The 25,658-nt window shown below is 37.8% G+C and overlaps 1 protein-coding gene across 9 annotated transcripts in view; it reads right to left on the reverse strand.

The window, feature by feature from the left end:
* RhoGAP19D (Rho GTPase activating protein at 19D) overlaps positions 1–25,658 on the reverse strand; it is a 438,348-nt gene that overhangs the window by 95,597 nt on the left and 317,093 nt on the right. For 7 of the 9 annotated variants that reach the window (XM_073087320.1, XM_073087318.1, XM_073087319.1 and 4 more), the window contains 13 exons: positions 19,645–19,875; positions 18,999–19,262; positions 18,213–18,427; positions 14,340–14,918; positions 13,668–13,879; positions 13,086–13,196; positions 12,749–12,829; positions 11,799–12,032; positions 11,104–11,157; positions 9,562–9,670; positions 8,926–9,015; positions 7,618–7,720; positions 6,734–6,817 (listed from right to left, as the gene is read on the reverse strand). In XM_073087320.1, the coding sequence (XP_072943421.1) occupies positions 6,734–6,817; positions 7,618–7,720; positions 8,926–9,015; positions 9,562–9,670; positions 11,104–11,157; positions 11,799–12,032; positions 12,749–12,829; positions 13,086–13,196; positions 13,668–13,879; positions 14,340–14,918; positions 18,213–18,427; positions 18,999–19,262; positions 19,645–19,875 (2,367 nt within the window). The remainder of the gene's footprint in view (positions 1–6,733; positions 6,818–7,617; positions 7,721–8,925; positions 9,016–9,561; positions 9,671–11,103; positions 11,158–11,798; positions 12,033–12,748; positions 12,830–13,085; positions 13,197–13,667; positions 13,880–14,339; positions 14,919–18,212; positions 18,428–18,998; positions 19,263–19,644; positions 19,876–25,658) is intronic. The other 2 variants (XM_073087322.1, XM_073087321.1) reach the window with 2 other exon arrangements.

Raw genomic sequence — 25,658 nt, forward strand, 5'->3', positions numbered from 1 at the left:
TTCTCGGAACTTCTAAATCTACCGCTGGTGGAATGTCTTCCGTGAAAGTGAACGGAATTGTTGAGCGAAAACCACCTCTATCCTCAACCCAGAAGAAGTCACAGAGAACCCAGAAGGGATATCGGAACATTAAAACTGTGTTCACTTTATTACGCTTAGAAATATGTAGGTAGTATTAATGAAGTTGTAGAATGGGCATCAAAGAGAACCTTTGATCGCAAGCATAGATTTAATGTTGAAATTAATGTAGCCATTTGAGGGGTTCATTTCAAGCCATGTAATATTCCTCAACCATGTAGGCACTGTAAGTAGATTCTTTATATAGTCAAAACTCAATCAAGACGTAGAGAATAAACCAATATATATAAAGAGTAATCAATTAGTAAACAATATTAAATTACAAAATAAATGTTTTGACGCTCTACAATTTACATTCTCATTAGGTTTTTCTGTATAGTAGTTGTCATGAAACTACACAAATGAATAATGGGAAAAAATATCTTCCAATTTACACCGTTAGTAGTCAGTACAGTTGATAGACTTTTGAGCTAAATTTGCAATTTTATTGTATAATTTAAGTAGGCGATGAATCCTCCAGTCTACTACCACATGGTCATCCTTTAAATTCTTATGAAGACAGCGCCGTCATTGAAAGTGTAACAGAATGTGTTGCTTTTAGTTTCAACGGGTTATTACGGAGTTTCGCACCGCGGTACTAACGGTGGTTGCCTGTTAGCGCGCAATGTTAATAGGGTCAGGCTGGTAACTTATTAATGGCGTTACTAATGCCTGTACGTCGGGGGGCTCATTATTTACAATCACGTTTAACCGCTTCTTCGCGCGAACGGTAGACAATTTGACGCTACCTACTCGAGGGTCGTACAACTATAATGTTTCGTATACGAGTTTTCGTACTTCGTATAGCTACTTTAAACACTCAATGGTATAAATAATTTATTAATCCAGGGGTATGTAATTTATTTCAAGAGAGGATCGGACACTTAAAATATTTTAATCGATTGTCGGAGAGATAAATTAAAGTAATCTTCTATCGAATCTAAAAACATTTTTACGAGGACATGAAATGAAAAATAAAATGGTATAATATTAATTAATAGATAGAAAAGGAACGACAAACGGGTCCAGTACGTTTACTTTTCGCGACTTAGAATTTACAATAAAATCAAAGTTAATGTCGATAAATGAAAAACTATACTTTAAGCCACAGTTAACAATATCATCATCCTTGAATAGTTACCACAATAATTGCAGTTGCGAAATAAAAAAAAAAATAAGTGAACGTAGATTCGGTATCATTTTTAATCGAGTACCTAAAAATATTTATCCCAACGCAGACAGATCACCTTGAGACGTCATCCGATAAGAAAGTCTTCGGATTTGAATACCCACGTTAATTGACTACGTAAAGCTTAAAGCTAGATCCTATTGCCTGCATACAGGCCGTGACGAACGCCTTGAAAAGTGGCAACGATTTTCAAACTAAAATGGGACGTTGCGCAAAATAAATATATTATGTACAAGGACTCTTTTGTACTTCTGAACATCTCTACTTTTTTATTAATTTATGAACCATTCATTTATTCATCTGGGTACGTTAGTATTTTTCATATTATAAGTTTGGTATCTATGAGTACTGCTTTGAATCAGTCTAGAATTATTACAATTACAATTATTTACACCCTGCTTTTATTAAAATGACAAAAATATATTTACAAAATTCACATTTTAACATGCTTGATATTTTATTACATGTTTATATTTCTGCGACAACAATATTAAACATAAATGAAGACTATACTTAAAAATATCAGTGCGTAAAGTTTGTTTACTGATACATAAAGATATTAATTCTATTGATAGTGTGTACACCCTAGTGTTACGTAAGGGCCGTGATAAACTTCATTCGTCTGTATATAGCGCCATTTACGGCTTACTTTGTGAAAGGTCGCGTGCGCCGAAAATATTTCACTTCAAGATTTATGGGCCACGTGTGATGTAAACAGTGACGTGCGAGCCAGCCTTCCGTGGGACTGTTTGACTAATGTGGTGGACATGTATCTAGTCTACTAGTGGGATTTGCGAGTTTTCTTTCTATGTTGTCCGTGTCAAAAGTGAGGGCACCATTGTATATAGTTTTAGAATATCAGATACATAAAAATAGTATAAAAGTAAAGTGGGACCCCGTAAAGGTATGTTATGTACCACCTACTTTTTCTTATTAGTTACAAAAACATTCTCACTTACCGCTGTACTAACTTTACAGCAGATTTCCTTACTTGGAACGATAAGTTTGTTTTAAGATTATAGCAATTTTCTTAGAAAGTTATACTTTACTATTTGTTTTACCACAAATAATAGTAAATTGTAATAAAATTGTAGTATATTACATTTACGACGTATAGAACAAGTTTGTTAAGCACTACAGTTAAACATGAAGATATTAACGCGTAAAATAATAACAGTTTAATGAAATTTAATTATGTTTCCCGGCATCACGATCATTCATAACGGCACTTGTTTATAAATAAATTTGTCAGAGATTTATCCGAGACAAATGAGACGAATCAAAAATATTTCCTGACGCGATTTATTACGTACGATTTAAACAGGTGAGTGACGCGAGTGCCAGCCTTCAGAGGAGCTCTTTGTGTGACGCTGAAACGAGCCCTATTGGAAACGTAATTATGACAGTTGCATCAAGATGGAATTAAGAGAAATCAAAAATATTCCGCACCAAGATTAAAGGGCTGACGAGTGATGTAAACAGGTGAATGACGCGGCAGACAGCCTTCGTGTGGGCTCTTTGTCGAGCACCCACAGCGGTATACGTAAGCGCTGATGATTCTGACACCTGTTTGAAATTCGTGAATCGTGGAACAACAATATCACTTTGAGTTGTATACATCGACTTAAGATTTCCTTACGAAATTCCGTACGCATTATGCCTTCTCTACTCGTATGCATGGACTTGTACGGTTACTCTGTCAGAACGAAAAGAAGAAGAATTCAGAAGTAATACACCTTGTATGGAATGTAAGAAAGGACCTGTCGTGATCTTTCATAGTTATTGCGTAGCGCGTCCGTATGTTATCCCGTTTTTTCTAAAAGGACCAAAAATCGTTACCTAATACTGAAGTTACTTGTTGTAACGCAATGTACGCAAAAACTTGATCAAATAACATATTTCTACATGGAAACTGAAGTAACGTTATTTGTATCACCGGTTTTGCAATTCATAAACTAATAATAGTATATGTGGGAAGCTTTTCGTCATGTCAGAAGAACTTTACGCGGGTTTTCCCGCACCGTCGGTATTTGTGCGTGCGAAACCACGTGGGTACAATGATGACAGCTTTTATTGCTCTTGAAATATACTAGATGAGACATATATTCGCAGGTAGAAGACATAGTAGTGGATTTATTTTTTATGTATTACGTGTAAAGAGTTTTCCGAGAAGGTCACCAAAAACAAGATGATTTTACTAAAAATATGATTATTTTACAAAACAACGAATATTCTCATAGCACTAAGTAAGGAAACTTTAAATAGGTATAACGGTTAAACAAATAACTAAATGAAATTATAAAAAATAAAGCAGCTGTTAAACTTCTGGTATTCACGATGGTCTTATGTTGCCGTTTCCTCAGAAGTTCTAATCGTAAAGTTTTAATCTAATTTTATGCGTAGGTTGGTTATGTTTCTAATTACAATTCATATTGCCGCCATATGCCACGCGTGTAAGGGGGAATATATTCTTGTTCTTTGAGTCTTATCAATAAAATAATGATAATTAGTTTGAACGTTTGTACGTAAATCGTGGCATAATGTGTAGATGACAGCGATAAGGCACAACTGGCCACTTGGATATAGTGTGTAGGAAAGGACGGTTATTATTGTTGATGAGTAGTGTTTTTCCACGCGTGAAGTATGCTACTGTATTTTCTATGGATTATGTGATGAGAACATTTTATTTTTATGGACTGTAAGGACTGTAAAGAGCTGGACAGAGTCAGAGACTATCGTTTAGGACTATGAATTTCGGCCATGCTAACTTGCGAGTCCGTTGTTTCTATCGCAGGCTTTTAGGTTATCAGTGTTATCACTATACACAATTAACCGAATTTCCTATTTCTTGGATAAAGAAGACTATTATGGATACTATAACGCTACCAAAGTCGTCAAGAGAAAACGTATTACAGAAATATTATATTAAAACTCATACGGTAAATGATGGGCAAGCTTGCACGATGCGTAGTAGCGTAAGCATTTAATTTACAAGCTATGCAGGTAGTTATTATCCAAGCTTCTAACCCTAACGTCCTGCTAGAGACTCCGTTAGCTGCACAGTTGGGCGGACCTAGTCAGAGAAGACGACAAATGATTTGATTAGACTCCTAATTTTCGCTGCGGTCTACAGACTTACCGTAAGTCTGCAATGAATACAGCTCTGCACTAATTGTTTTAAATAAAATTGTAAATGGCACAAACTTTACGCTGGTAATTGGTACACATTGGTCCAAATTGCACTTTTATTGGCCAGAAAAAAACCAAAATAAAAAGATATCTAGGAGTCCCTTTTTAAATGGGATCTATATGTCTTACGTAATAAATAAAAAGAATAACCTGCCTTAGAAGTCTATGATTGTCTTTATCTTTGACTACTTGGTTACTTGGTTCTGCGCCACGTGTGTGCTTACCCAAACGTATATTTATCGCTATTATTCGAAGCGTGGAATGCCCGATGTTCGACTTAACGCTTCGCTAATTAGGGCTCTGGATGAAACATAATAATATGGGCTTGTTGAAATTATGACTTTGTTACATAATAAATGGAATAATTAAGTTTGCGTTTAAATAATTTTGTTGAGAAATAATATTGCTTAAAATACTGTTTATAAATGTATAAGAAGTAATAGAAACGTGTTGTAAGCAGATGTTAATCAGATTAGAAATATTGTACTAGTTATGTGTTATACGACATGTGGGTATGTGAAATATTATTTAGGAAATAAAATGTTTCTATATATAACTAGGTAAGTATTCAGTTTTCAATTTTTTTCCGTTTTCAACTTTTGGCGCAAATCTACTATCATCAAAGTATCATAAACTTTAGTTTAGAGGTCTCAAGAATAATAATCTTGCAACTAAATAGGTATGTATTCGTATATAGCCATTTAAATTTATATTACCTACCTATGTGCGTTAATTTAAATACATATGTCACTATCTATAGTTTTATCCATAAAATAAGCCTAAAAAGTTTTTTCGAAATTCGTTATCGGCGCGAATATTTTTATGATAAATCCAAATAATTCTCAAGAACAGATATTTGTGAATATTAATTTATTTATGAATATAAAAAAAAACTAGGTCATACTTGATTCCTTATTATGTCATCAGAGTAAGTGATGTAGTTTCAAGTTAGAGAATATCTAACGCGGTTAAATATATTATTTTACCAAATATATTCTGATATACAGCACATATTTGCCTTATAGATCAAACAAAACATCTAGTACACTCGTCAAACAAGCTAAAAAGGAAGACAATAGGCAAAAAAACAGAAAGATTCCACGAAAGCAATACACCATTAGGCGCGAGCGTGCAAAATATTTGCGTTACGCGGCTCGCAGTGGACGCAGCGCCGACGAGTAAATAGCGGGGAGTATGGAGACCATTGGCGTTCGATATGGCCAATATTGGTGACAAATAAGCAATGTCGCCAATGTTGGTGACAGCCGAATAACATATACTTAGCATGGGAAAGTTTTGTCTAGAAATAACATTTTTAAACCTGATTTAATCGGGTGACTACTATTAAGTTGCAAATTAATTTAGTAACACACACGAATCACGTTCAGCTGTAACGGATTCATGGAAATAAACATATTCAATTCATAAACCGAGTTACTCCTCTGGGCAAAATTGTTAATAAAATTTCGCTGATAATTTCATTAAATCTATGACTATGAAAAGAAAGTCTGTATAGTTACACAGAGTTATTAGGTAATTGGTTATCCTTATCACGTTCTAAGCCTGAAGAAGTAGTAAGATTTGATGTATTGTATAAAAGGTTTACGCACGTGCGAATAAAGTGGTGAAGAAAATTTCAATAAAAAAAACATCCGTTCCTAGTTTCCGTAACAACCGCAAAAGCAATCTCATCACTGCTGTACGACACGTGAGCACATGTTTTCAACCCGACGTCAATAAAATATTGGTCGCGTGACCCCAAGGTTGCGGGGGTTCCGCACAATTTGTTTACTCCGTACGTACCGATCGAAAGGGTTTGCGGGACGGATCTATTCGTGGGAGGGTGTAGTATATTTAGAACACTCGAATACAGTTAAATTAATCCTGTTAACGTTTTAGATTTCCTAAAGAACAGTGGCTGTACCGACGTAGGAATATCTTTATTACCCATTTCGTAAAAATACGAAAAAATAAACATGTACACTTATCGCATAAGAATAACAGATGCTAATAATATAATGTGACTATTTGACCCGTAACAAGACGAACAAAACTCATATTTTGCAATACCAATGAACAAAATTAGATTTAGTCTCGATTTAAACTTAGATATATTTTGCGTAACAAACGAAAATATACACCTAGAACATAAAGTGGAATCGACTTGGTTCACAAAATCAACAAGCTTTCAAGTTCTTGAAACAAACAATAACAATTGTGTATAACGAAGGGACTTACCTGAGTGGGATGATGTCGGTACAGGTACAGCTTGGTTCCGTGCAGCACCGCCCACACCTGCTTCCAGGATCTGTCGCTGGCGCGCTGCACAACGAATAACATTATTCCAATTTAAGGAGATAAAATATAGGTTATAATAGTAAGAAAAACATAATATCATCAAAAACAAAACATTCGTAATAAAACTAAGTCTCACAACTTAATTCTTCTACCGTATAAAGTACGTACACGTAAATACCATATCAGTTAAATTATTCAGTCGCTACTTATGGAACCTTTTGTCTTAAATTATTTCGTAATTAGCTAACTTAACAACATCTTATGAGACCATATCGATATTAAGAATCTTTTATGTTTTTAATAAATAAATTAACTTGGCCTGAATTTCTTCGAGAAAAGAATGGTACGGCCGTGCCGCTTTTTTTTGTTCAACTTTGGGCGTGCCCTCAGATTCCGTTTTATTTTAGAATTTCACGATTATCTACAGAACCCATATAGATCTAGAAATCTTATTGTCGGCGAAGACGATACCCATGTGCATCTTAAATATTTAACTTGGCTCCCATTTTCACATAAATGTTTTTGATGAGATTATTAGTACAATAGATATTATAAAATAACATTCTTAAACTAAGAAATAGATTTATTATGTAAGATATACCCACAATCACCCAGACACAGACACCCACAAATGTTATTGATATCATTACGTAACGTATAATATTTAAATGAGAATATGATTAAGGTAAGATGAAATTAATACTAATAATAAGATTAGTATTTAATCTATTAGGACTCGACTCGACTTTCTTGCTTTGTGTACGTTACGAGTATATAATGTGTGTGAGGAAAAAGGTAAGACAATATAAAACATAGAAACATACCTTTCCATTACTGACCACCATTTTGATCTGCACGTTGCCTTGCACATCTCCCTCAGAGGGCTCCACCGCACTATCTGTTGCTTCTTCACCTTTCTTCTCAACACTATATAAAGTACAAATATAATTTATATTAACCCCTAATCATAACTGTTTTACACATTCAACGATAAATACACAAACACACTGAAACACAGAACAGGTCAATTCGTCATATAAATAAATGTTTACTAGTCAGGAATCGAACCCGAAGCCATATGCATGGGTATGTTGGGTATTGCACACTGATCTCCCATATTAAAATCATTTAATGTTTACTTTAAAATACCATACCAAGTGACCTTATTTACTCAATAATTAATAACTATTTGCTCTAATTTGCGTTCCTTCAAAATATTTAGACATAATATCTGGAGGCACGGCAGTGCCTCCGCCAAGTCGAGCCAAAAGAAGCGGCACGTATACTTACTTACATGTAATAAAAATGACATTAAATAAATTAATTAACTATACTTCACCTGGTAACAACAATGCGACAAATATAAACAGTAAATTAATATATAAAATACAATATAATTAGTATTTACAATATAGTATTACAATATTGTCAATATTTAACATACATGCAACATGTACAACAAAGATTACATTACTATACAACTGTAATACTAAACATACATGCAACTATAAACACTTATACGTGCAACTCTACGAACGACAATATAAGGACGTTGTACAATAAATGGATTATTCTTCAAAAAATATCACGTTTATCAGATTTAGAGTAAACCCGTACATTATACATATACATAATTATCACGTGCATTTTAGTCATAAAATTTTAATCTTTTTAAACTGGTTTAGGCTTTTCATAAATGATTTATGTTGCCATTGCTACTAAAGTAAAAGGGAGTTCTCTTGTAGCTGTTCATCCAATTAATGTGCACTGTCCTTTAGTCCTTTTGTATAACAAGTCTAATTTGTTTTTTTTTGTCATTTTCAAAAACTATGAACATTTGAGTAGATGAGTCGTGAGGGTTTATGTTAAGTTCTTTCATGTAGTAGTAGATTCGTAAATGAGTTGATGGAATGTGAATTTAGTTTAAATTTATCAACCTACTCCATGTAGGCATTCGTTTTAAAACCAGCCAAACGCGGTGCTTTTATTGTAATTTTAAATTTGTCAACTTCCTTTTCGGACTATTTTAAGGTAACAAAGGCGAAGGGTGCTGCCATCTATCGTCGGCACACGGTAACCGCACACGTTAAAGCGTCATGTATCGGCGAGCAGCGTGACGTCATGCGACGTACCGCGCGGGCGCCGCGGCGTGCGGGTCGAATATCCGCAGCAGTGGCGTTATGTCTTCCGTGAAACGTGGAGGGCGCCACTTGCGGTATGCACTGTGATTTTTTGCATAAACCACGGGTACATGAGATATTCATTCAGACACCTAAGTGATACCTATTTTCAGTCTAAATTCGACTACAGATGAGATTCAATGAACCATCGTTTAGGTAGTGTAACGACGTGTAGGTATTTGTCAATACTGTAAATGGTATTTGGGAGAATGTTCACAGTTTGTTAGGTACTCACAGACAACTTTTTAGGGTCCAAAGTAATGTCTATCTACAACAAACAATGTGTCACATTTTTTTCTAAATACATAATACTTCACAAAGACTGGTGCTAAAGAATTAACAAGTAATGAGACAGTAACAATACTGTTAACTACTGAGGGTCATCTACTGAATACTACTGAACATATTTTATTAGGAGTTATAGCTGCCACTTTATTAAGAAAGACCTCACCCAATTCCGTGCCCCCTACTGATGACACATACCATATTTTAAGTTCTAATATATGAGTATTGCATCCCAAAGTGGCAGTTACAAATCCAACATTCGTAGTGAAGTTCAAGTGAGGTAGTAACACGATGTAAGCTTACCTCCTGTATGCATGGTGGTCGCCCTCGGGCTCCACGTCGCTGTCCATGTGCAGCCGGTCGCCCCACGTGGCTTTCAAGTACGACACCCTTCGCATGGCGCGTTCTTCTTCTACGGGACAAAATTATAACAATTTATTGTTTAAATAACCTGTAACATAATTATAATACTGTAATAATATAGAAGTGAAAGTGATAGAATGTTCAAAAATATTTAGTCACTATACAGGGTGAATTTTTAAAACGGGCCTTCAGGGCCAAATCCGAAACTATAAAGTTTAGCGAAAAATGCTGAAAGGAGTTACGAGGCCGATTTTGATAAAAACTATAAATGCATCATTACTTTTTTAAAATAACTTTTTCCCTAACCGGGAATCGAACGAGTTAATTTTGAAAAAAATACACCCTCTATATTATTTCACTATCTGATAGTTTTGCTTATAAGGATCAAATTCTGGGAAGTAATGTTATTTAACAAATTAAAGGAAAAGGAATTTTTTGAAGAAAATACATATTTTTTCATACATTGACATACTAATCCTTAAGGATTATACATAACAAATGATTTATGTATAATTCTTTAGAAACATACATAAGTCATAACATTGAAGAATTTGTTGGTTAATCAACTAATTATTCGATGTTATGACCATGACTTACAGCTCAGTATGAGAAAGTAATAGTTTGGCAAATAAGTTACCGCCGTTTTTAGGATTATTTTTTTAATAGAAATAGATAACTGATTAAATAGTAAATTTTTATTGTGTGTTGTTTACAACTTCGTTTAAACGTTAATTATGATTTTATTTATCTCTTTGTTTAGTAATCACTCGGATTTGACTCGAAAAAGTCATTTTTGCAAATAGTCAAACGAAACGACGAAACTCCGCCCATAGCAAGTTAAATTTATTATAATGGTCCTTAAAATAATCTTAACTAAGTCGGACATAAAAATATAAATTCTTGGAGAACAAAACGTCCGCTTTCGAATGATTTGAAACATTAAGCCAAAAAATTGTTAATACACGAATTGTTTAAATTGATGAATGGCGGGAACTTAACTGCCAAATTAGTATGAAAAAATACGTATTTTTTTAAGATTTGAGGCTTTTCCTTTAGTTTGTCATTTATCATTACTTCCTAGATTTTGATCCTTATAAGCAACACTATCAGATAGTGGAATAATAGAGAGGGTGTATTTTTTTTTTCAAAATGAACTCGTTCGATTCCCGGTTAGGGGAAAAGTTATTTTTAAAAAGTAATGATGTATTTATAGTTTTTATCAAAATCGGCCTCGTAACTCCTTTCAGCATTTTTCGCTAATCCTTATAGTTTCGGATTTGGCCCTGAAGGCCCGTTTTAAAAATTCATCCTGTATATACTAATGCTCCAGACTATATTTCGAAAATATTGAAATAAAATAATTATTTGGCAATCCTTATTTGTATATCGTCGTGAAGCTACGATTCATTTGGTAGCTTTATAACTAGTCAAAATATAAAATAAAATCTTTTTAGTCTATAAAGTAATATAAGACATACTAACCGCCTAATTGAGCATCCTTCTTCTGTCGTCTAGTGACCAGATCGTCAGCAAAACCTGTCGATGAACGCAGCCATGAGTCACAGTGTCGACACACTAGCGGCATCTACGTTAATACATTAAACACCGACTGATCGTACGGTTAGTGGGCATTAGTGGCACACCGAGAAGCACATACAATGCATTCCGAGTTAATGGCGCTGACAGCGGAAGAAAGTTAGATCCGAAGAACTCCTGCCCTGTTATAGGTCACTTTTATTAATATATTTATTGACTTAAGTTGATGCAGCAAATCTTGTAAATAAATAAACTATTAAATTCAAGGACAGATAGAATTGAGATTATGGGTTAAAATAGAAAATATTTATGTTAGTGCTTCTAGAGACCGATTAAACTAAACTCGAAAGTATATTAACTTGAAACTAGTAGCTTTCAAACACTTTCCATGTGTCTAGAGTTAATATAAGTTTACTAGACTAATATAAGTTTTGTAAAATTTCCAATAAGCCCTATTTTTTATGTAAATTTTGAAATTAGATATATGATATTTATATCTGCTTACAGATTCATATCGTTTTAAGACTTTTGAAGATTAAACTATTTACAAATGAGTTTACTCGATTTGCGCATCACTATATTAGTTGAAGTGAGTATAAAGGGCGGGAGCTTCGGAGGTACGGTAGTGGCGCTCGCGGGACCTGAGTCGGCGGGCGTGGAGGGCGTGGGCGAGGGCGACGTGGCGGCGGACGTGCTGGCCGACGCGGCGGGCGCCAGGCTCAGCTGCGTGGGCCGCGCGCCCGGGCCCGGCCCGCCCGGCGCCGGCCCGCCCGGCCCCGCGCCCGCGCCCCCGCTCGCGCCCGGCAGCGACACGCGGTTCATCGCCTCCATTTGCTCCCTGTTCAGCCCCATACGTCGCTTCGCGTGACTGCCATCTTGGAGCGGGAATCGGCCGTTAGACGTGGCGACAAGCAACGCGTGGACGTGTGCGTTTTGTGTATATTTGTGTATTGATTCAATTTACTGTGTGTGCATATATTGATAAACGCGCTATTTTTTGTAACCGTTACCTTTTGAAGCAGGTAGCATGAAACCTTGTGTATCACCTTTTTCACTTTTCAATACATAGTCGCCTCTATATTGTTTATATTAAAAAGATAATGAAACACGCGTCTTGCGTGAGGCAGAACTGGCACATAATTATGGTATGTTCGATTGCTTTCCAAATTGACAAATAAAATGTGTGCGACTTAGCATTGTACTTACCGATAGATGGCGTTTTAGATAATTATAAAAATAAAATCTCAGACACTTTTATAACAAATACTAAAACATTAATTATACATATATTTTAAAATTAAGATATTACTTTAGACTAAAACTATTATAATAAAATTAATAAACGCCATTTATTGGTCGGCACATCCCAAGTGTTTTTTGCTTCAACTTATAATTTTCATAAACTGTAACGCTTGCATATGCAGTGTGATGATGCAACCAAGCATGAGCACCAAACGGTTGACTCCCAGATTCGTATTCACCAAATTCAAAAACAGTAATAATGAAAAACTTCTTTAGCAACTAGGTGATTTTTTGTGTAGTGAAACATTATAGCGAAATATAGTGATAAAAGTGATAAAATAGAACACACCTGTGGCATGATGTCTTCTAATAGGTAATCCTTCACTGCCGGTACTATTTGACCTTGTTCGCATTTGAACCGTTTCTGTTTCTGAAAATTAAAAACACTGTAAATGCTATTTTCCAGTTTTTTATATAGGGAATTTTCTAATCAATTTTATTAACAAACAGTAAGTTTAGTTATTTCTTTAAAAAATATACACCGAAATATATCTTAACGTGTTTGACGAAATGCAAGTTGCATTTCGTTAATATTCCTCATAAACTTATCCCACTTCCCACATGAAGCTCTGTTCGGATGACTTTTTTTAAGTTTTTTTATAAAGAAGAAATTATTGTTTACAAACCGGGCACATATCCTTCTGGAGGCGGACAATGCAAGTGTTTGCTGCCGGTGATCACTAACTGGTTGCCTGACAGGCTTCCGCCGAGAGGTGCTGACGATTCTTGGGTGAGGTCTGTAAAAAAATATAGAAATACTTTTGATCAATATACAATCAACTGTACAAATAGACTAACAACACAACATTAGATTTATTTTTAGACTTACACTTTCAGTCTTATCTAAATCAGTCTGGAACTCGTCACGAGTATCCAGTATACCCTGATATGTTCATCAATCCCTTCCCCCTTAAGTACATAAATAATCCAACTCCAAAAAGCATGTCCTGCTAAGTCTACATAAGTTTAGAAGAATATGTTTGGGGATTCTCCTTTTTCTCTACCCACCAGTAAAATTAGCAAAATCAGTTTGGACCAAAATTTCTCCGTCCCTCTTTTCCCACGGAAAGATATAAATCCTAAATCTGCTAGGTCCACATATCTTCCTATCCACTCCATCTTTGCGTAAAAAGTGTTCCATATTACGCTAGGCCCAAATATCGTCCTACGCTCACTCTGAGCTCCACACGTACCGTGCGGATACATACCGTGGTGCGGCTGCACGTCGAGCGAGCGGGCCTCGCGGCGCGCGGTGCGGCTCTCGAACTCCTTGCGGCGCAGCGCCACGCTGGGCTCGAGGCGCGTGGCGGACAGCCGCGCCAGCTCGCTGCGCGCCGTCTCCGTGCGCCGCGCGCCGCCGCGCGCCTCCTCCAGCTGCCGCGTGCGCGCCGTCACCAGCTGCAGCTCCGCCACTGGGTATCTGCGAACCGACGCGAGCATTTAGCACCACGTATTACGTAACACAAAGAAAGAAGCCACACGTCATACACTTCCATATCAATAGCACCTAGTCAAAAGATGGCGCCAGTACTTCTGAATGACGGCCGCTTTACAGATATTATCTTCTATACTCGATGAATATTTTCACAGATTTAATATAGAAAAAAGATGTAGTGTATTCTGTATTTATTGAAGTAAGTCAAGTGTTGATATTAAAATATATTTATGATTGTCAGTTTTGACGAATTATGGCGGTAGTAGTAGTCAACTTCGGAAACAAAAAGCAGTAATCTTCACTTTTTAAAATTCATCTGTTTCTATTACAATTAAGAAATAAATTAAGGCTCGACTTGGAGGAGGCACTACCGTGCCTCCAGAAATAAAATGTTAAAAAAGCACTGCTATTGGATCGAAATTCTGAAGCAATTTTGTGTTCATACCTATTATCCTGATTGCCAATCGCTGTTGGATCATCTTTCAAGTCCGTTACAGAGCCGTTGGTGACGATTCCATTGTTCGCGTTCTGAATACTGGGAGCCGTCTCCTGTATTTTCGATAAGGTTGCTACGAATTGGCTCTTGTCTTGCTTGAGCCTATTCTTGTCGGTGTGGTTTCCGTTGACTTCACCATAGCCGCTATACGTTCCGCTATCTACGCTAGCGGAACAGTCTTCCTTCTTCAGCTCTTGTATTTGCGGTTGGAGGAGAGACGGCGGTGGGGATGCGGCAAGAGGTGGGGACGAGGGGGGTGGGGGCCACGCCGGTTTCTGTAGCTTCTGTGGCCTCGCATAGAACTCCTTCTGCTTGATGGGCGGTGGGGCGTCCGGCGTGACCCACCCGGTGGGTTGACTTGGCCTTCTGAGGAAGGCTTCCTTTTGCTCGAGGCTCTTTCGTATTCGTGAGAGGATTATCGAGTCATCCACTTCTCGGCCGGTCAGAGTCGAGTTCGAGTCGAACGAGCCTAGGCTGTCCTTACTTTCAGCTGCTGATGATGGCAGGGAGGTGTCGGATTCTCGCCTGCTGTAATATAAAATTTTAAAACATATTATTCATATGACTAAATTTTGCAAGAATCTTTACTGTCGAATATTTCTTGTTTGTATTCTATAACTAACATCCGCAAATAAATTATTATATTACTAGCAGAACCCCGCGGCTTCGCCCGCGTAAAAAAATATGATATAACAGACAAATACTCGTAACTGTAATCGTAAATTTGTACCTTTAACAATTTTAACGATAAAATAGCATTAATATTTAATTAATAAAAGCTTTTTTTCTTCACTGTGTAACTAAATTGGTCAAGCTTTCTTCAGAAACATACACTAAAATTCTAATTAGTGGACTGTAATGAAACTTTCTTTAAAATATAAGTTTCATGTAGGATACAATAATTATTATTTACTCTATTCTATAGGAACCGTCCATGTTATATGTGGCCTTACATACAGTGGTTCTTTCTAGGGTAGCTGGCTGGGCGGTTAGAGCTCCCATTCTTGCTGCCCGCAAATCCTGAAGTCCCCCTTTAGTCTCGTACGACAGGCAGGGGATACTGTAGCCCTGTTCTAGCCCAAAATTTTAATCCAAGGTCTATGTGTCTATCACATAACCATCACTAATCCACGCATAACCACAACCATACCCCACGGCAGGACAAAATGTTGGCACGCAGTGTGTCCAAAGTAGTTGCGATGTACCTAATCAGTATACCAAAATTACGCATTATCATATATGAAATTTGCACCCGTCCACGTTGTCGTGTATTTGTCTGAATAGACGTTATCTGAAATTTTACGTTTCTAACTTCGAACCTAAAAGATTCCCGTATATATACATATAACACTTCTTTTACCTCCTTAGTAGAATTTCAAAAACATTCCTATGTACATATGTATCAATAAATACTTTATCATCAAATTTCTGAAAGCTAATTCAACACCTGCGGTCGGCAAGCCGACACCCACGGGTGGTGTGTGGCCCGCGGGTCTGCGCCTTACTAATAATTTACCAAGTGCAAGTCCAACTCGCACCTTGAGCATTCCGTACAACTAAAATTTTTATTTACACATTTTGTGAAAATTTCAACTGTCTACCTCTAACGGTTTAAAAGTTAGTTGAAAATATATCGAATAGCAGTTTGTTGTATGGGGACCCCTTTTTGTTTTCAACTTTTTTATTTTTAGTATTTGTTGTTATAGCGGCCACCGTTATGCATCCTCTGTAAGAATTTCAAATGTCTATCTATTACGGTTTCAGAGATAGAGCCCTGTGACACACGGACAGACGGACAGACAGTGAAGTCTTAGTAATAGAGTTCCGTTTTTATCCTTTATGTACGGAACCCTAAAAAACCTTCGATGTGCACTTCAACACGCGTAATACATTCCCATGTTAAAAATATATGTTACGATGGCCCGTGGAATTTCACCCTACACTAAACCTCTCTGCACTCTGTTCTTTTTCCAGACACGCCAAAGGAAGTAACTTCAACAACGGTTTTTAAAGAATCTTCCTTTACTTATAGGTTTCTAAAGGTGGTAGAACCCTTTGTGGTTCGACTCCGGCGGCACCACCGCCACACCTATTTCTACCTAATAACAGCAGTGTTAGGCGCTGCTGTGTTCCGTTTTTAAGGGTGTGGTAAGGGAGACAGACTTTTCCGAGGCGTTCCAACTTAGTCCTCAGGGGTAGCGGCGCATCTGTGGCTGACTTCAGGTAGGAATATCTAATCCTATCTGGGGTTGATTACAGATGTCCATGGGCGGCAGTAGCCACTTACCATCAGGTGGACTGCATGCTCGTCTTCTACTTCTATAGTATAAAAAAAAATAGTACCCTAATGGTGGTTGATTGTTGAGTTGCTAAAATGCTGAAACAGATGTGTAAACAGAAAGGCATAATGCATACACCCTTCTATAGCAGTCTTAAGGGTTAATCTAAAAATCTAAAAAAAACCGTGACTCAGATGCTTCATTGATTGTAATGATAATTTTTCATAGTGGTCGCTCCCGAATTAACGGAGTTTGAAATGAAATTCCAACCCCCATTTAACGACCTTAAGGGATGATTTTCCAAAAATAATGGTATAGGTGTTTAATTATTTTCTATCGAAAACCCAAATACCGATTTTTATACAGTTTACATTAAAACTGGAGGACTTTCATACAAACTTACTACCCCTATTTTACCCTCTTGAGGGTAGATTTTCCATAAATGGTGTTAAAAAGTTCTATTATTTCTAACAGGAAAGCCAAATGCAAGTTTTTATAGTCCTTGCTTACGAATTAACGGAGTTTGAAATAAAATTCCAACCCCCATTTAACGAACTTAAGGGATGATTTTCCAAAAACAATGAAATAGATGATTAATTATTTTCTATCGAAACCCAGATACCGATTTTTATACAGTTTACATCAAAACTGGGGGACTCTCATACAAACTTACAACCCTTATTTAACCCAAATAAGGGTTCATTTTCTAAACGGTAGAATTATAGTTCCACTGTAGCTAACCAGTGAGCCAATGGCTAACTTACATAGTGCTGGCTTTCAAATTGGCAAATTTTAAAATAAGCTGTTAACCCTTATTTTACCAACTTAAGGGTTGATTTTCCAAAAATGGTGAAATAGGTATTTAATTATTTTTAATCGAAAACCTAAATACCGATTTTGATAGCGTTTACATCAAAACTGGGGGAATTCTATACAAACTTACAACCCTTATTTAACCCACATAGGGGTTGATTTTCCAAAAACGGTAGAACTAAAGTTATTTTATATCTAACCAGCAAAGCAATGGCTAACTTTCATAGTGCTGGCTTCCAAAATGGCAAAATTTAAAATAACCTGTCAACCCCTATTTAACCACCTTTAGGGTTGATTTTGGAAAAACCCTTAGATTAGATTTTTATTACTTTAAATCAGAAAGCTAAATACCAATTTTCATCTAGTTTGCTTTAAAACTGACGGACTTTCATATTAACTTCCAACCCCCATTTAACCCCCTTAACGGTGGAATTTCGTAAAATCCGTTCTTAGCTGACCTCTACTCGGTGAAAAGAATATTCCTACCAAATTTCAAGTCTTTAGCTCTAATGGTTCCAGAGATATCGTGATGAGTGACTATATACGTGGAAATCTCTTTTATATATATAGAAGATATTATTTTTTTAAAACTACGAAAAAATGCACGCATTAATTAATGCGACTTTAACAAACAAATTGCCTTTGGATGTTTTGTCTTCTACTTTTCTACGAAATCCTGCTTCTAGTCTGAAGATGTCGTTGTTCTTTACAGCGATTTCCTCATCCTCACCTGTCATGCAGCAGGTAGTGCGGCGCGAACCTCGACGTCGGCATGGCCACCGTCGCGTACTCCGGGTCGTCGCGCCGCGGCGCCTGCGGGGCGGGCAGCGACGCGCGCGGCCGCCGGTACGCGTCGAACAGCCGCGACTCGTGCTCCGTCACCGGCGCCGGCATGTCGAGCGGACGCTGGTTCGTCTCTGGATTGTATGCCGCTTCGCTGAAATACTGGAGGCGGGTCGTGTTGTTAGTCACTGTTGCAGATGTTGGTAAATTCGTTTTCGAATTGGAGAAAAGTTTCGGATTGCATCGATCATGTTCCAAATAATAGTGTTGAAAATGATTGAAAATGTGTTTCGAAATTGGTGAAGACTGAAAGGTACGGTATACGTTTTATTGAAAAATATGTTCTTTGAAGGTGGTAGAACCTATTGTGGTTCGACTCCGGCGGCACCACAGCCATACCTATTTCTGCTTCATAACAGCAGCGTTAAACGCTGCTGTGTTCTGGTTTGAAGGGTGTGGTGAGAGAAACATATTTTTCCTAGGCGTTCCAGCTTAATCCTCAGGGGTAGCGGCGCATCTCGGCCGACCGCAGGTAGGAATATCTAATCCTATCTAGGGTTGATTACAGATGTCCATGGGCAGCAGTAACTACTTTACTCCTATATCATAAAAATATTATATACTATCTCTGAAAGACTCTCGATACTGAACAAAATTTGTGTCTACACTAGTATGACACTATCGAAACACCTGGTGTCAGGGTCCTGTCACTTGTCAAAGTATTTGAACTCACCCTCTGCAGAAGATCGTGATCCCTCGGCACGACGGTGAGCTTCAGCGTCCTCGGCTCCCTCTGCGCCAGTTGCACGACGCGCGCGTAAGGCGCCCGCGAGCGGCCGCACGCGACGGGCTCCCCGTTGACCGCGAGCACCCGGTCGCCGGCGCGCAGCCCCGCCGCCGCAGCCGGCCCGCCCGGCCGCACGGACCTCACGAAGATCGTGTCCATTGGCGCGCCCACCGCGCCCACTGCGAGGTGGCGCGCATCCTCGTACAACTCCTGGAAATTATATTCCATATATTATTAAGAGAGTTCGTGATGATTTTATATGTAACTAGCGTCAAATTATTATTAATTTGATATCATGGTTCATGATGACTTTGTCATAACTCTTTATTCAGGCGTATTATCAGTTGTATAATAAAATTCGACCTTCGAATTCGACTACCAGAATATAATCGACAGCATGCATAATAACGGTGCTGACATTCTTTTCATTAAATACAGTATACTCTTTAATTTCCACTCGTGGACTCTTAAGATAGGTAGAATCATTTAACAAAATCCGGGTTATTTACCTAAATTTTTAATATTGATAAAATGTAATTTACTATGAAATCAACACTATTAACAAAGTAGCAAAACTCCTACTAACACTGACCTGCAGTGACTCCGGTGGGTACACGACGAGGTGTCTAAGCGTGAAACCGAAGCCGTGGCGCGCGTCCGGCCGCTGGATGACGAGGGTGCGCGGCGCGGCGCAGTGCTGGGCCGAGGGCGCGGGCGCGGCCGTCGGCGGGGCGTGCGCGGCCGGCGGCGAGTGGACCACGGGCGGCGCGTGCGCGACCGGCGGCGAGTGGACGACCGGTGGTGGGTGAACTACCGGCGGAGGCTGGAATGAAAGTATCACCTGGTTAGGACATATGACAGACAGGATAACAGGATAAAAATATGGAAAGAGATAGATTCCGTCTACAGTTATACCCCACTATTAGAATTTGCTATGTCATGGGTGCCATAGACACTGACAAGAGACGAGTACAAAAACAATTGACTCCCGAATATAAATCTACTGGCAGTTTGGAGATCCCCTGTGAGTCGCTAAACTTAATGGTGACGGCTCCGCTATGCGAATTGGTGGAGAAAATGTTGTAAGCAAGTGTCAATAAAGGTTTTATTACTACTAATCTTAGCGCGTTGGGATAGCAAATCTACGACCGTAAGATAAAAGTAGTTTGCGTTTTTCACATTTTTATATATCCTTTATTATATGCAGCGACTATGAGCGTGAGAATGCTAGTACAATTTCATATTTTATGCCGCAATACCCATAAAGAAAGACGATTGTAAATTGAATGACGTTGAAAATGTGATAACGTGTCTAGTTTATTTGACGCGAGAGTTGTAGGCAATAAAAAGTTAAACGCTGTCGATAACACGATACACGACTGCTTTGCATACCTAATTTGTTTTTCCATATCGATTTGTTTCTATGATCTAAACGGAAACATAATTCTTGTGAGATAATCTTGGCGAACAGGGCTCCGCGGCACTTACAGTGGTAAAAATATTTACCAGACTAAAACCAGAATTGTAGGTATCGAAGGATCTTCTATTTATCTAGCTAAGCTAGTCTGAGATTTCATGCGGAGAATTGCCATTAGAAGAGCCGAGATGCGCCAAATCTACTAATTGTATTGGTAGCTACTCGTTATTGTGTATAGAAAATATTTTTTTATTTAAGGACGATTTCTTTTTACCATGGATGTCATAGATGATGATAAAGAGACTGGATTCAGAAAAGATTAATCTAATAATTGTCTTCAGCTCATATGAGTGATGTGATCAAAGTAATGATATAGTACGTTATTAGTTCTAGTGAAGGCCTATTCCCAACAATAAGGTTGAGTTAAGAGAGTTCAGAGATTAGTATTGTACAATATATTATGAATATATTAGTTCTAAACGTTGATTCGATTTTATTTGCCAAAAGCCATAAAACTACATCAAGCGGTGAAATGTGTTAGACATCCCAAAGAACTGTAACCGCACAAATATCTCCTGGATTTCTGCACGGTGCCGTCAACGCAATCACGGCGCCGTCTGCCGTCCGCCGTCCAGTGGCGAACAGGACAGCGAGAAGTGGTCGTTACGCACCATTGATTACGAGCGACCTGCCCACGCCCTGTCGCAACCCGTCCGATTACAACGGTGAAGAGCGCCAATTCCACAAATACCGTCTGCAAAGCTATGCAGTAAAGTGCAGTGTCTTAAACTGGAACTGTATATATCATAGTCTAAAAGCTACACTATCATGAATAAATAAAGGATGCTATTCCGGAACGATTTCAAAATTATTAGGTTGTTTGACTTTTGGGTAAAAACAAGATATTGTTCTTTAAAGTTTGGCACGAGAATTGATAAAAATGGTTCTTGCACATTTTTGGTATTAAACTCTGACAAAACGTAGACTGCGAATCTTTAAATTAACGTATCGAATAGATAAACGCAAACGTAGATCTGTGTAGGCTTTATAAACTTTATGTTTGTAATATACATATATTAAAAAACGGGTGCCTTTGTCAAATTACAAAAATATTTAGAACAAAAATAGTATCAATTAATCTTCTACCAATTAAATGAGTTAATGATGGTTCGGAAAGAAGTGGGAAGAAAAAGTACTCAACTACAAATGATCAGATATTCTGATCTAACCAAGAGGCTAGGAGAAAAACATTACCAGATTTATTTAATTAAACTCATTCGCAATCGTACTCCTCGTACCATCTTCATAACAGTTGGCGTCATCGTAGATAAGATCCGCCTACGCCATAACACGTGTATGTGATTCATTACAATGTGGCATGAAGCCCTACGTTCTAAAGACATATTACCAAGCTATCGTATTACCGAGATTACCCGCGGACCGGCTCGGTAGCGTCAGCTGTAACCAGATTTGTTGTCCACGTTCCCCATCTTCCGGCTTTGTAAGGTTACGTTACGTCTTTTTGGGTATTGCATGTCATTCGATACTTTGTACTCCCAATTTTTTTTAATTGGTAAAAGTGAAAGGAAATTTATAAACCACAATTTATAAGTTAAGGATGATAAATCAATCAAGTGGCACGGTTCGAAAGATGGAGCAAAAGCAACATCAATCACGGAATGCCTCTCAGTCGGCGACTTCAACAAACGTGTGACTAGTTGGACTCGGAATGGGTTAATACGGAAACGTTCCTAGCAGTAAATGTCAGGACGATATCTTGAAGTGGAGCGATACGTTCGCATCTTTATTGACGCGCTTCCATGACGTATCTAGACTGCATTTCCACATTAAAGCGAAATCTGCCGCCAACGCGCCATCGCAGCGACGTCATCGACCTACGACGACGCGATTGAAGTAGAGGAATCTACGAAACCAGTTTAGTGTAATGTGTGTTTGATACCGATTACCCGGTTCATAGTGCGTATCGTAAATCATACGCGACGACAGCGGGCGATACTTACGGGCACCCGGGTCAAGCTATTAGCCTATTGCTAGGTTATTTAAGATTGGTCGAGGTAAGGAGCTGGAAATAATACGCTGACACACAATTATGAACCGAATCCTTTGTGCATAAGAACGAAGATCCTACGGACGATTACATAATTGAAGTGCTACCGGCTACACACGATGGGTAACTTAATAATTCGCTAACAGCTTTATTGACGGTGATAATAATGCGGTTTGCTATCTAATTAATGGTGAATTTATGTTAAACTGTTGGTAATTGTGGTTACGCAGATGCCTTACAACATATCCTCACGCGATACGATCCGACAGCTTCTTCATTATAAACTGAACGTTTCGCAGAACATCAAAAATTTAATATTACCTGTTACTCGTATAATGCATCAAGATATTTGTTACAAGTATGAGGCAAATTAAGGAAATTCATAAAACACCGATAGTGTAGGAAAATTCAAATTTCACTGATTATTCAATGAGAAAGTAACACGGTCCATTATGCTACCACACTTTACGATTTGATCGTTGAGAACTGCCTTTCTACATGAATTTACAATAATTATGTAAAACAAGGTTCGAACATGGCTAATAATGTTGCTGGCTTGAAAACGAAATAGCACTTTATCTGAACTCTGAATTGTTTACTGCTTAATGTAAAACACTAAACCAGACCACAATGAGGATTACGTAAAGGATGCAGATCTAAAACACATGGTATACATAATCAATCTTTTTTTTACTCCAAAACTTTCATTTATTACAAAGAGATATTGCGCAGGTATCTAATTCAAATCAATAAACAATAATGTTCTATTAGTTGTAAGTTAGAGGCCAATTATATCTATGCATTTGAAGGGTTTAATAGTTGTCTTCACTTTTATATAATGAGCTAGGGATCAAGATTAACGTATTTTATTTCACTTTAATTAAAGTTTATTCCTCACAAATACACTTAAAAACTCATTTTAAAGCATTCTGATTATGTCAACTGTAAACAAGCAAAAATATTTTGCTGAACCAAAGAGGCATTTCAATCCTTCAATCCTTTTAATTAGATGGAAACGCAGGCACCTACTCTTCAATCTCAGCGAATGCTATCAACATTTCCTCCCTCGTTCCAGGCACAGAATTTATTCACCGACATGGATCCCATTCATCCGCGTGCCGCGTGATCCTCATTACTGCGATCCCGGCCTCGCGATCCTTCAGATGTCGTCGACCCGTTGCACATAAATATTCATCTGTAGGTACCCCAACTACTTTTTTTTCTGCAACGCGGATTCCAACCATTAAAGCTTAATGAGGGTTACTGCTGCTCCAGAATTATAATCACTCGGGGGAAATCATTTTATGCAAAGGATTTATTTTATTTTGTTCTCGCGCCAGCTTTACGTCTCTTTATGTGGCTTCAGGTATACGATAACAATACTCTCATTTCATAGTCCTGTATAGAAGTCGGTGTTGTCATTAAAATTTAATTTGTAGGAGCAAACCACTTAAAAAATCGTTAAAGCTCTTTATGACTAGTTTCAATTTTTTAACATTGGCGTGTAAAACATTTGTGTTGTAGAGATTGTCGTAGGTTAGTTATCACTAGAATTATATGTATGAAAGTACACAACAACACGTCGGACTATTTTTCGTATTAAAAGCGAACCCGCTTATACTGGTTGCAACTTAATGGGTATATTGACGAATTTATATACCTAATACCAAAAATAATAATTATTAAAACGCAACCTCTTCATCAACGAGCCAATGCGGCTAATTACCCTGCCAACGTGAGAGGCCAAACTAGAGAACCTATCTATAACTCTCCAACTACAATAAATTGTTTATTGTAAACGTTATTTTTTTTACCTTATCCAGCAATTGACATATATAATTCGTTGAACTACGAGTATTAATTACGTTTTACCTAGTTAACGAATTACGAATCGTATTTATAATTTACCTATTTTTCTGCCATCAATTAAAAAATCACTACTTACAGTTAAGTAATTCGGTATTATCCTTGTCGATGTTGTATATTACGTAGTGTATCCAACAACACAATACGTTTCACCAACGCACCGACACGTCCGTCCAGAGCAACGGTCTAGCAGTGCCTGCGTCACAGACCACTTTTAACCCGTGTCGTGTGCTCCCGAGACAAACTACCCACATTTAAGGATGTTGTAGATAATAATTACGATAATGATGATGGTGACACTGAAATAACCCCTTAGAATGTTTGATCCAAAATGGTTTTAATATTGTAGTAAGAAAAATTACGTTCCAAACTCCATCAATTTCAATCGTGTCAGTTACCCAATCACCTATTGGCGGGAACCCTAACAATAAGGTAGTCGTAAAAATGTATAGTTAGACTTTACAGTACAAATATTTACGAGTCCTAAGTCCGTACTTTACGTCGTTTATTGCAACGCCGGTACACCGGAATCACTTTCTATGTTAACTTTTTATGCGTTAACGGAAGACGAGTGGCTGGCGTACGTCGATAATTACGAAGCCTACCTTTTTGTGTTAATGAATTATGATTTAGTGTTGCAGCTTTCAGTTTTACCTGCGTTTACATTTATTGTATCTACTTTTACAAGACTTTACGTACGAAATAAGTAATACACATGAGCATGTGTCAGGGTGTCTGACTGATACCCTATTTATCACTCGCTGCACAGGCACAAGCTTCCCCCGTATTTGACTGACTTGAAGAACACCTCCAACGTCCTCCAACGGGTATTTACGGAGCAAAATTCGCGGGTTTATTACTGTTTAACCTGTTCAGTGTTCGTCACCAAAAAAAGATACGGATCTCTATTACGAGAAGATTGAGTCAGGATACGGATTCGTCGATCAAAACAGTATGACTACGATGTGGCGAGAAGCGCGTCGCGTCGTAAGTCGCGTCGCAAGTCGCGCCCAGATGTGTCGTCCCGTTGAGTCAATGATGAGCGTCCTAACGGATCCCGTCGTCATATTATGATTTACTTAAATTAAAAATAGAGCAAAAACTTTAACGACTCCAATAACAAGATTATCCTACCATAAGGCTTAAGAAATTATTTGAAAATAAATTATCGTTTCCACACTTATAGTCCTTAACGATTTAGCCCTTTGTGTTGGTGATCACATGGACATATATAAATCCGAATACACGAAGTACA

This window comes from Epargyreus clarus, unplaced genomic scaffold, assembly GCF_041222505.1.
Source record: "Epargyreus clarus isolate Ecla_fem2 unplaced genomic scaffold, WU_Ecla_fem_2.2 ptg000026l, whole genome shotgun sequence".
NCBI classification, from domain to species: domain Eukaryota; kingdom Metazoa; phylum Arthropoda; class Insecta; order Lepidoptera; family Hesperiidae; genus Epargyreus; species Epargyreus clarus.